Source organism: Cervus canadensis, chromosome X (assembly GCF_019320065.1).
Source record: "Cervus canadensis isolate Bull #8, Minnesota chromosome X, ASM1932006v1, whole genome shotgun sequence".
NCBI lineage: Eukaryota > Metazoa > Chordata > Mammalia > Artiodactyla > Cervidae > Cervus > Cervus canadensis.
In genome coordinates, this window is record NC_057419.1 from 116380652 (window position 1) to 116394088 (window position 13437).

A 13437-nucleotide genomic window follows, 5' to 3' on the forward strand; every position below is an offset into this window, starting at 1 on the left:
CTAGCAGATAAGCTAAAAGCATGATATGTTTATCAAGTCATTTTTTCTAGTTAGTCTTAGATTTTATTCATACAAGGACAAACCAAAAAAAAAAATATACAAGGACAAACCAACTAGTTGAAAAGGTCAAGTGATTCTACCTTGTTTTTTACATAATTGACCAGTTGTTAAGACAGTGTTTGGGGAGTAGGAACCATCTCAACAGAAAAAGGTCACAGGAATTCTTCAACAAAATAGTACACAACCCCTTCAAGTACACAGAACTGAGTCACATCTGACCCTGGACACACAGAGAAGATCCATCTGGCAGCAATGAACAGCTATGAGCAAGCTGTTACTTTTCAGAAAGCAGAATGAAGGGAAACAATTCACCAATAATTAATATGAATAATAATACATACAAAACTGTTGATAATACATATGAAAACAAAACCTTTTGACTTAATCTTTTCACAAATGAAATACAATTTCCCAAAGATAATTCATATTCCACTTTGAGATATAGTCTATTTGGTCTTTACAACAAAATCAAAACTCCACAGAATTCTCTATAGAGCATGTATGATTTTTTTTAAAGGCACCACACCTCTTTTTCATTAAAAAGCACTCCTTTGGAGTAGCAGAGCAGGGAAGCTTAGTCCCTATAGGTGGACTTTTAAATTGGTACAAAGTTTTTGGATGGTGATTTTTTTATCAAAACTTTAAATGTACATACCCTTTACTTAGAAGTTCCACTTCTGAAATATAGCCTAAGAAATTACTTGCTTAAGAACATGAAGATGTACATGAGACTGGACAGAACTCCAGTTCATCCATATACTCCAATGGCATGGTGCTGCTAAACAGAATGTGAGAAATCTAGTTGTACTGACACTTTGTAGTGTTGTTCAAGTGAAAAAGACAAGGTGCAGAACTGGAAGTACAGCATGAGACTCTTTATGCTAAGTTATATCTTAACATAAGCATTTGGCAGAATACACATCAAGTACAGGGGAATAGGCTGGTAGAAAAGGGGGGATTTTAGCATTTTGCTTTATACATCTGTATATTTTCATGTTGTACAAAGACTACATAACATAAAATTCACCCTTTGAAGTATATAATTTGTGGTTTTTAGTGTAGTCACAAAGTTGTATAACCACCACGACTATTTAATTTCACACATTTTCATCACTCCCAAAAGAAACTCCATGCCAGTTATTACTTACCCGCCCCCCTCTCCACAGCTCCTGCACCCACTGATCTGCATTCCGTCTCTATGAATTTGCCTCTTCTGGACATTTCATATAAACGGAATCCTACACTATGATGATCATAGTGTAGTAAGCTGGCTTCATCCATGTTTAGTATGAATCAGCACTTCATTTCTTCTTATGGCTATATATGACTTAAATAAATAAAAAATCTGTAAATAGCTCTGATTTTAAAGCTACTCAAATAAACAGAAAAACCTTACCCTTTTGTACAAATGACTTTATAGAAACTCAACAGCTCTAAATCCAGTGTCCATATTAAAATACAGTTTAGTTCTAACTCCCTGCTCCTAATACTCCCTTGAATATTTACTCTCTCAGGTCCCATTTAAAAGGTTGCCTCTTCAAACAGTACTCATTTTCACATACATCTATTAGACTATTATCATTCACACAGCAGAATGCTTTTTGCCCAGGTGTACCTTCCCTATCTCCCCACCACTGGCCCCACCCCCAACATAAAACATATTTATAAGTCTATAGACGTGTATAGGCAAAGGTGGAATTTGGGAGTTTATGGCCTCGCTATTTTGACAAGGACCCAGGTCTGGTTGACTTCAGTACATTGAGCACAGGGAGAAATGTCTGCTACAGTGTAACAAAGTAAAATGCTGTCATTAACTTCCATAGTAACTTATTATTAACTTCCATAGGTATTTTATAGCTTTCATCTTCTGAATAAAAATCAAGACTGTATTTTTGCCTTGTCCTTCAAGTTTGGTTACCTCATTATCTGAACAAGGCAAAATTATGTGATACTCGTTGATACATAAAGCAGCACTGTCACAGGGACTGGGTTTTTCTCTTAAAAACATGGGCTGGCCACAGAATTTTCCTAGGAAATTCTACCACATTTATGCTTTGGAATGACCTCAGCAATGCTGAAAAAAGAAAACAAAGAAACACCCCAATCCCAAACCCCAGCTGTAAATAGTTTCAATTAGCTAAAGAAAAACCACATAATTCTCTTCTCCATATTTTTATTGGGTAATTAAATGAAGCTAAGTAATGGATTTCCAATGTGCACGCACACACACACACACTCACTCACTCAAACATGACAGGTAACATTTGCAATAAAGCATACTATAGTTCTAGTTCCAGCATTAATCAGAAATCTCTTACTTGATTTCTTTTTCCTCTTGAGTGTGGATGCAAGCATGCAGGTTAGAAATTATATGTATGGAATGAGCATATTCTACCAACTAAAACTTTGATTTCTGCCCTCAATAGGACCATCTCAATATATGAGCACTACTGCTAGAAGTAAGTTGTCCACAGTAAAGGGAGTACATTTAAATCTTTAAGGTGGAATTCCTTTATGACAAGGATATTAACCTTGCACCCTTATGAGCAAGCTGATAAACTATACTAGGAGTTTGGGTTTATCTTTAAAATCACCTTCTAACTAGGTTTCAGAGGATCTGATGTAAATCATAGGTATCTGAATCATGTAATGATAAAAGAAACAAGATGCAATGCAGTTCTATCATACTTTTGAAAGATTTGCTGTTTCTCTCCCTGATAAAGCCTTATGTATGAAACATTGAAATTAACTCAAATTCACATTTATCTCTCTCTCATACTTATATAACCACAAAGTTATTAAACAAACTAGGCATTTCACCTTGAAACAATAGCAAGACTAAAAGGAACATAATACTATTGCAGTTACAGATAAGCTTCACCATACCCTTGCACAAAAAAGACATAAGTACAAACATCAAAGTCATAACTCATTTATTGAATGAATAGTATATGCAAGAATACCAATAAAAGGAAACTAATACTACAAACTACAATTTTGAAAATAAAGCCAATATAACAGGAACAAAATATACATAATATGAGAGGAATGTTTGATTTTGACCCATAATGCATTCCTTATCTTTACAATAACCTAAATGTCTGTTAGAACAAAACTGTATACCTTGGTCTAACTTTAGTGCTTCTTAAAAAAGCAACAACATTCTAGAACACTTTTCTTTTGCTTTGAGATATTTAAGATTCACACATTTGTTCAAGTACATAGATTCTGATTCAACAGTAGATCTACATATCTTGTTATTCTCTTAATATCTTGAGTAACATGTACTCCTGAGCAAGTACTATCTGAAATTCTAAAACTGCTGATCCTTGAAATAAAATGTACTTCAGTTGTGGGTTTTTAATAAATTGAGATGAAAGTAAAACTCACCCTTCCCACCCCTCCTCCCCCCAGGAACAAAGAGCTCTTATTAAAGTATAGAAACTCAAGTCTATCTTTCTACTCTAAAGAACATTTCTTACTAACATTTCTGGTAAGGCAATAAATGCTCCAGAATAATCTTCAATATATGCTTGCAAAGATTACACTGTTTAATATCGATAACAAAAATGAAACAAAAAAAAAGGGAAAAAAGGAAAAAAGAAAAAAATGCTTCAAAATTTTAAGCTAAAATATGCATAAAGGACAGTCATGGCAGTATTTTTTGAAATGATGTAAATGTTATATACTTATCAAATAATGTCATGCTTATTAAAACTACAGTTAAGGACTTAAGAGATGAACAGTAAATACACTGCTGAGGTCCATTTTTCTAAATATTCATACCACAATGTAATTACTACCCAAAAGATGATGATGCTACTTGGGAACATAAGTACTGTACAATTTTTACATTGTAAGGCACTTTTACTCAGCATGTGACGAAAACATGGATAGAGAATCAAAATATTGGAAGTTTACAACCAAAGGTGATTTTTCATGTGACTTCAATTTACATTTTAATTTTTAATGAAAGACTGTTTAGCCAATGACACCACAGTGAGAAAAATAGGTAGCCAGCCACTTATCTAGCCAACCAAATGGTAAAGTGCTATTCTGGTTGCTAGTGGCAGAGAAAGGGTTGAAGAAACCCATACAAAGTCATACACTTTGTTACATAACAAATTCGTTAACTGACAGCTATAGTATTTGAAGTCCATTACATCATTATTGACTGGCCATTATTACCCCTTGGCACCTTCCATTTTTCCTAAAAATATCATTACAGTAGTTGTCCAAAAATGAAGGTGCTCTATTATTCCATGGGTAAGTCTATGGCACACAATGTAAAAATGATCTAGACACAGTGATTCAAAGATTTAAAATAATGGGTTTCAAGCTGCTGTAAGGAAATAAAGTACAGATCCTTTGGGAAAAGTCACATAGCTTGGTAAACAAACATCTAGATCTGTTGTTGCACTTCAAGTCATGGTGAATTTTGAAAATTCATCACATACATACACAAAAAAATCCAATGGTATATTTAGAGCAAAAGGAGAACAACGTATAGGGCAATCCACTACTAAAGCTAGTTTCCTTCTAAAAATAATAAAAGATGGTTAAAATAAAGCAATCATTGAGTCCCTTGATTTAAGTAAATGTGTGAATACACACTTGACAAATGTGACTTTAAGGGACTAGCAGTTAAAAAAAATCAGTCATTAAGCACAGTGTAATTTTCCACCTGTTACATTTTTAAAATGCTTTTCCATAAGCTGCAGAACATCTCAATGTACAGTCAAGTTAACATGTTTATTTCTTGTTGGCTAATCTGCTTTAATGTGGTAGGTTAACTAATAAATCAGAAATCAGAATCCCTACCCTTGATACTGAGGTGCTATGGTAATATTAGGCAGAACACAACTAAAGTTTTTTGGTTTTGCCACAAAGAAATAGATAAATGTGCTTCAGCAGGTAAGTGGAAGAAAATATCACCAGCTAGAAATGCCAGTGTGAAAATCCTTTCTAAAAAGCTGGGTTCTTAGGCTTTGAGAAACAATTCTGATGATCAATAAAACAATACCAAACATTACCAGAAGGAAAATAGGTCACAGAAGCCTATTTTATAGATAAGCAAAGCAATGAATGAAAACATTAAAAATATTAAATAAAGTTTCTAAAATAGTGGTCACAAAATTAAAAATAAATACTGTTTTATGCAAAGACTGTTTTTTTTTTTTTTACTTCTACAGCACATGAGACCTCCTTACATACTTTGGGCCAATATATGAAGTGTTCCACAAAAACACGGCACTTGAGAGGAACAAGTTTCAGACATGGTGGCTAAAGTCCTTAGTAAGTGGTAACCCCTTAAATCTTAAAGAGGTTTCATTTGCTGTTGCCAAATGTTAGTTTAAACTTGAAAGGATCCAATCATTTTGCTAGAAGCTCTTTGTATGACATGAAAAGAGAAGAGGTTTACTGTCAAGAGAATTTTGGCATAAGCACTGGAGCTCAAAGCTTATAATAACCAGTTGCCCGAGTCCATGCTGGTCAGTGAGAACAACTTTAACAGGAACCAAATGAAAAGCTTTAGCACACTTCTTGGAAGAGATTTTTTAGCATGTGCTGTCAAAGCCAAGAGAAAAAGAAGGTTCTCTTCATCTCTAGCCTCCATTACTTGAGCGTGGAAAAAAAATCCAAAAATTCCCATGTGTTGCCACCAGAGGCGTGTTTGCACTGTAAAGTGAAATTTGCTTACGTTTTCCCTTGAGTATGAATCCACTAAACAAACTCAGACACTCTAAACAGTAGAACTTTGTTCAGTCCAGAAATATAGCTTACTTCATTTCAATGTCTGCTTTAACTGTTGACACTATACACAGGGTTAATAGTGTTTCAATTGCTTCCCAGAAACTGCAAACTACAGCTACGTAATATCAACATGTCAAACTCTGCCATCTAGTGAAGGCTCATAAAACAAACAAGATGCTTTTAGGCAGTTCAATGAAGAATCTAAGAGTTGGGCAGTAAAAAGTTACAAACCCTTTTTGATTTTAGAAAACAGTGAAAAAAGAATAGTAGTTATGGATGTCTTATTCATTCCCAGTTTTCTAACTCTGTCCCATGAACCTGTTTAAAAGATGATAAAAAAATGTAAAATATGATGCTTGAGGGGAGCACAATAAATAAAATGTTATTGAGGAGTAAGAATATCTTATTGGTTTGACACTACAACTACATTTATTGATAAAGTGGATAGCTTGTTTTTACAGTTACAAAATCAGCTAGTTAAAAGAAAAAAAACTATGCAAGCCTACACATCCTCAGCATTCTAGTAACATGCTTAACTAAACATAATAGCATTAAAAAAAAACCAAACTGCACATTATTAGTTCAATATATATTTATCAGTGTGTATTGTATTCTGACAACACAGCCAATATAGTTAACTTTCATACCTAGTTTCCATTAAGCTGCTGCTGAGTTAGTTGTTGCTGATCAATTTCTACTTTGCCTCGGCTTTTACTCTCTCGTTCTTCATCTTCTTCATCTCTCTCATCATTTCCACTATGATTTTTACAATATAGTCTACAATGATGAAAGATAAAAATCTCAAAATGTTTGTCATTATTGATGAGAACATATTTACATCATTGGTGGATGAGGTTGATGCCCATTTAAAATATGGTCTCCTCATCCATGCTTAAAAACACTCCACAATTAGGTAAAGGTTCATTTCTATTTATTAGAAAGGAAAGCACTCTATTAATGAGATACAAAAAGTTCATCTGAAATAAAACCTCTGGTTTAGAATGAAAGTTACCACATATGTCCAAATATAAGGCAATTCCTCACTTTGCCCCATGAGATTAAAAAGGTTTTCAGCCAACATAAAAATATCAATTTTCAGTATATATGTGAAAGTGTCAGTTGCTCAGTTTTGTCTGACTCTTTGTGACCCCATGGACTGTAGCCCACCAGGTTCCTCTGCCCATGGCAAGGATACTGGAGTGGGTAGCCATTGCCTTCTCCAGGGGATGTTCCCAACCCAGGGATCGAACCCAGGTCTCCTGCATTGGCAGGCGGATTCTTTACCATCTGAGCCACCAGGGAAGCTTTACTATTGGTGCTTTACTATATACGTACCAATATATTTTGCATAATCAATCATCTCCACCATAGTCAAAGAAGGGTGGGGGATGATCTGAGCTTAGTTATAGGTCAATTATATACAAGATGACAAGATGGAACAATGCTTAAAAAATGTTCAGTAGATGCCCTCTTGTGGGCAGCAATGGATAAAAGATGATCACGTAAGAATTCATCTGCCACAGACAATGTAAGAGTAGCTTTAGCATGAAAATTTCTAACAAGTGAGTAGAATAAACGGCAGAGGTGTGGTTGGTGGGACAACAAGGATAATTGACTTATGACATAGTTTTGCTCATCACTTTTTAATTCTTAAAACATTTTCAATAATTTTCAAAAAAATATGGAGAATCTCTACTCTTCAAACACTGCACATTGGGAATCACTTTTTAAATGATGACTTCAAATATCAAGAGTGAGACTTCTATATAGTGTACCTGTGAAGTATCATCCTCCAAAATACAACCTGAATCTAATTAAGCCTTTGAACCAAGTTATAAATACAGGAAATACAGAGGGGTAGAAAATGAGGTATATGAAACCATGAACAAGCAAATAGATAAAATCTAGAACATGGGGCTTTTCCAGGACAACTTATCAGGGTTCTTCAATAAGTAGGAGGAAAAGGAAGGGTGGAGTGGGGACTGCTCTTTATTGACAGACTTAAGAGACTTCCATTAACTACCATGTAAGGACTGTGAATGTACTGAAATTTGAACAAATCAAGGCCAAAAGAACATTTTCAAGACAACTGGGGAAAGGTGCAAGTGGACTGGGTACAAAATGATACTAAGAATTTACTGTTAATTTTTAAAAGTGTGAATATAATCGCATAGTGATACTAAAGTATATAAGGATAAAATGACAGAAGATCTGGGATTCTGCTTAAACATACCTCAAAAATAAAAAAATGTAGATGAAACAACTGTGGCAATAACTTGGTACCTGCTGAGACTAGGAGTTGTGTAGTTTTAGAAATTTTTATAACAGAATTTTATCTAAAAGATGAGCTCAAAAAAAAATAAAAAAATAAAATATGAGCTCTTTCTTTGTTAGAAAAATATTAATCTTTTCTGGGATTATTTTTCACTCAAGGACTATTTCTCATAGGCCTATTATGTGTCTTTCCCCTGTGTGGACACCCAGGCCACAGGTGTCAACCAGTCAAAGAAGATCTCTGCTGTCGCAGAACTTAGTGTTTTATGGTGGGAAGCTGAAATTTTAGAAAACTATATATTTACATAGTTTAGAAATATAATAAAACAGGATATAAAGATCACTGTATAATCTTCCCTGGCCTTTTTAATATGAATATAGTCATGATATATCCATCCTAAAGGAAATCAGTCCTGAATAGTCATTGGAAGGACTGATGCTCAGGAAATCAGTCCTGAATAGTCATTGGAAGGACTGATGCTGAAGGTGAAACTCCAATACTTTGGCCACCTGATGCAAAGAACTGACTCATTTGAAAAGAACCTGATGCTGGGAAAGACTGAAGGCGGGAGGAGAAGGGGACAACAGAGGATGAGATGGTTGGATGGCATCATCGACTCAACACACATGAGTTTGAGTAAACTCTGGGAGTTGGTGATGGACAGGGAGGCCTGGTGTGCTGTAGACCATGGGGTCACAGAGTCAGACACGACTGAGCGACTGAACTGAACTGATTCGTGATCCAGAGAGGACTGGTAAAGAAAGAAGTGAAGGAAGCCATTTCATGCAGAAATATTCCTCCTTTCATTTCCTCCTATCTGCCCACTCTTCTCTCCCCAAACTACTCCGGTTATGGATTTATTTGAACTCAATGGTCTCCATGAAAAAAGCTAGACTCCACCTTCTAATTTTAGAAACAAATTTCAAAGTGAAAAAATAAAAAGAACATTTCAAATCATCATAGATCCCAGTCCAAATATTTTTGTTCAGAGATGACCAGTGCAACATGGTATTCTAACAACTAAAAAAACCATCTAAATGTCTAAAAGAACTGATTAAACAAGCTAATACACCCATTCAATGGAATACTAGACAACCATTAAAATGGTGATGTACTACTGTTTAACATCACAGAAAAAATGCCTCTACTAAAGATACAGGAAGAGAAAGGCCATGAGAAAATACTCGAGGAGATAATAGCTGAAAACTTCCCTAAAATGGGGAAGGAAATAGCCACCCAAGTCCAAGAAACCCAGAGAGTCCCAAACAGGATAAACCCAAGACGAAACACCCCAAGACACATATTAATCAAACTAACAAAGATCAAACACAAAGAACAAATATTAAAAGCAGCAAGGGACAAACAACAAATAACACACAAAGGGATTCCCATAAGGATAACAGCTGATCTATCAATAGAAACCCTCCAGGCCAGAAGGGAATGGCAGGACATACTTAAAGTAATGAAAGAGAATAACCTACAACCTAGATTACTGTACCCAGCAAGGATCTCATTCAGATATGAAGGAGAATTCAAAAGCTTTACAGACAAGCAAAAGCTGAGAGAATTCAGCACCACCAAACCAGCTCTTCAACAAATGCTAAAGGATCTTCTCTAGACAGGAAATGCAGAAAGGTTGTATAAACGTGAACCCAAAACAACAAAGTAAATGGCAACGGGACCACACCTATCAATAATTACCTTAAATGTAAATGGGTTGAATGCCCCAACCAAAAGACAAAGACTGGCTGAATGGATACAAAAACAAGACCCCTATATATGCTGTCTACAAGAGACCCACCTCAAAACAAGAGACACATACAGACTAAAAGTGAAGGGCTGGAAAAAAATATTTCATGCAAACAGAGAACAAAAGAAAGCAGGAGTCGCAATACTCATATCAGATAAAATAGACTTTCAAATAAAGGATGTGAAAAGAGACAAAGAAGGACACTACATAATGATCAAAGGATCAATCCAAGAAGAAGATATAACAATTATAAATATATATGCACCCAACATAGGAGCACCGCAATATGTAAGGCAAACGCTAACGAGTATGAAAGAGGAAATTAACAGTAACACAATACTAGTGGGAGACTTTAATACCCCACTCACAACTATGGATAGATCAACTAAACAGAAAATTAACAAGGAAACACAAACTTTAAATGACACAATGGACCAGCTAGACCTAATTGATATCTATAGGACATTTCACCCCAAAACAATCAACTTCACCTTTTTCTCAAGTGCACACGGAACCTTCTCCAGAATAGATCACATCCTGGGCCATAAATCTGGTCTTGGAAAATTCAAAAAAATTGAAATCATTCCAGTCATCTTTTCTGACCACAGTGCAGTAAGATTAGATCTCAATTACAGGAAAAAAAATTGTTAAAAATTCAAACATATGGAGGCTAAATAACACGCTTCTGAATAACCAACAAATCATAGAAGAAATCAAAAAAGAAATCAAATATGCATAGAAATGAATGAAAATGAAAACACAACAACCCAAAACCTATGGGACACTGTAAAAGCAGTGCTAAGGGGAAGGTTCATAGCATTACAGGCTCACATCAAGAAACAAGAAAAAAGTCAAATAAATAACCTAACTCTACACCTAAAGCAATTAGAGAAGGAAGAAATGAAGAACCCCAGGGTCAGCAGAAGGAAAGAAATCTTAAAAATTAGGGCAGAAATAAATGCAAAAGAATCAAGAGAGACCATAGCAAAAATCAACAAAGCTAAAAGCTGGTTTTTTGAAAAAATAAACAAAATTGACAAACCATTAGCAAGACTCATTAAGAAACAAAGAGAGAAGAACCAAATTAACAAAATTAGAAATGAAAATGGAGAGATCACAACAGACAACACTGAAATACAAAGGATCATAAGAGACTACTACCAGCAGCTCTATGCCAATAAAATGGACAACTTGGATGAAATGGACAAATTCTTAGAAAAGTATAACTTTCCAAAACTGAACCAGGAAGAAATAGAAGATCTTAACAAACCCATCACAAGCAAGGAAATCGAAACTGTAATCAGAAATCTTCCAGCAAACAAAAGCCCAGGACCAGATGGCTTCACAGCTGAATTCTACCAAAAATTTAGAGAAGAGCTAACACCTATCTTACTCAAACTCTTCCAGAAAATTGCAGAAGAAGGTAAACTTCCAAACTCATTCTATGAGGCCACCATCACCCTAATTCCAAAACCAGACAAAGATGCCACAAAAAAAGAAAACTACAGGCCAATATCACTGATGAACATAGATGCAAAAATCCTTAACAAAATTCTAGCAAACAGAATCCAACAACATATTAAAAAAATCATACACCATGACCAAGTGGGCTTTATCCCAGGAATGCAAGGATTCTTTAATATCCGCAAATCAATCAATGTAATACACCACATTAACAAATTGAAAGATAAAAACCATATGATTATCTCAATAGATGCAGAGAAAGCGTTTGACAAAATTCAACACCCATTTATGATTAAAACTCTCCAGAAAGCAGAAATAGAAGGAACATACCTCAACATAATAAAAGCTATATATGACAAACCCTCGGCAAACATTACCCTCAATGATGCAAAATTGAAAGCATTTCCCCTGAAATCAGGAACAAGACAAGGGTGCCCACTCTCACCACTACTATTCAACATAGTTTTGGAAGTTTTGGCCACAGCAATCAGAGCAGAAAATGAAGTAAAAGGAATCCAGATAGGAAAAGAAGTGAAACTCTCGCTGTTTGCAGATGACATGATCCTCTACACAGAAAACCCTAAAGACTCTACTAGAAAATTACTAGAACTAATCAACGAATATAGTAAAGTTGCAGGATATAAAATTAACACACAGAAATCCCTTGCATTCCTATACACTAACAATGAGAAAACAGAAAGAGAAATTAAGGAAACAGTACCATTCACCATTGCAACAAAAGAATAATACTTAGGAGTATATCTTACCTAAAGAACAAAAGACCTATACAATAGAAAATATAAAACACTGTGAAGAAATTCAAAGAGGACACAAATAGATGAGGACATACCGTGTTTCATTGGGATTGGAAGAATTCAATATTTGTCAAATGGCTATTTCACCCCAAAGCAATCTATAGATTCAATGCATTCCCTATCAAGCTACCAATGGTATTTTTCACAGAACTAGAACAAATAATTTCACAATTTGTATGGAAATACAAAAAAACTCGAATAGCCAAAGTAATCCTGAGAAAGAAGAATGGAACTGGAGGAATCAACCTGCCTGACTTCAGACTCTACTACAAAGCCACAGTCATCAAGACAGTATGGTACTGGCACAAAGACAGAAATATAGATCAATGGAACAGAATAGAAAGCCCAGAGATAAATCCACGAACCTATGGACACCTTATCTTTGACAAAGGAGGCAAGAACATACAATGGAAAAAAGACAACCTCTTTAACAAGTGGTGCTGGGAAAAACTGGTCAACCACTTGTAAAAGAATGAAACTAGAACACTTTCTAACACCATACACAAAAATAAACTCAAAATGGATTAAAGATCTAAATGTAAGACCAGAAACTATAAAACTCCTAGAGGAGAACATAGGCAAAACACTCTCTGACATAAATCACAGCAGGATCCTCTATGACCACCTCCCAGAATATTGGAAATAAAAGCAAAACTAAACAAATGGACTAATGGAAACTTTAAAAAGCTTTTGCACAACAAAGGAAAACTATAAGCAAGGTGAAAAAAAACAAGCCCTCAGATTGGGAGAAAATATAGCAAATGAAGCAACAGACAAAGGAATTTAATCTTCAAAATATACAAGCAACCTGCAGCTCAATTCCAGAAAAATAAATAGACCAATTCAAAAAAATGGGCCAAAGACAGACTATTTCTCCAAAGAAGACATACAGCATGGCTAACAAACACTGAAAAGAATGCCAACATCACCCATTATCAGAGAAATGCAAATCAAAACCACAATGAGGTACCATTACACACCAGTCAGGATGGCTGCTATCCAAAAGTCTACAAGCAATAAATGCTGGAGAGGGTGTGGAGAAAAGGGAACCCTCTTACACTGTTGGTGGAATGCAAACTAGTACAGCCACTATGGAAAACAGTGTGGAGATTCCTTAAAAAACTGGAAATAGAACTGCCATATGACCCAGCAATCCCACTTCTGGGCATACACACTGAGGAAACCAGATCTGAAAGAGACACGTGCACCCCAATGTTCATCACAGCACTGTTTATAATAGCCAGGACATGGAAGCAACCTAGATGCCCATCAGCAGATGAATGGATAAGGAAGCTGTGGTACATATACACCATGGAATA

General features: G+C 35.3%; 1 protein-coding gene across 2 annotated transcripts in view; it reads right to left on the reverse strand.

The window, feature by feature from the left end:
• Window positions 1-2976: 2976 nt before the first annotated feature.
• The window catches only part of PHF6 (PHD finger protein 6), a 56310-nt gene continuing 45849 nt past the window's right edge, over window positions 2977-13437 (reverse strand). For both annotated transcript variants that reach the window (XM_043457980.1, XM_043457979.1), the window contains exons 10-11: window positions 6462-6591; window positions 2977-6132 (exon numbers count right to left, since the gene is read on the reverse strand). In XM_043457980.1, coding sequence (XP_043313915.1) covers window positions 6462-6591 — 130 coding nt within the window. In that variant the 3' untranslated portion in view covers window positions 2977-6132. The remainder of the gene's footprint in view (window positions 6133-6461; window positions 6592-13437) is intronic.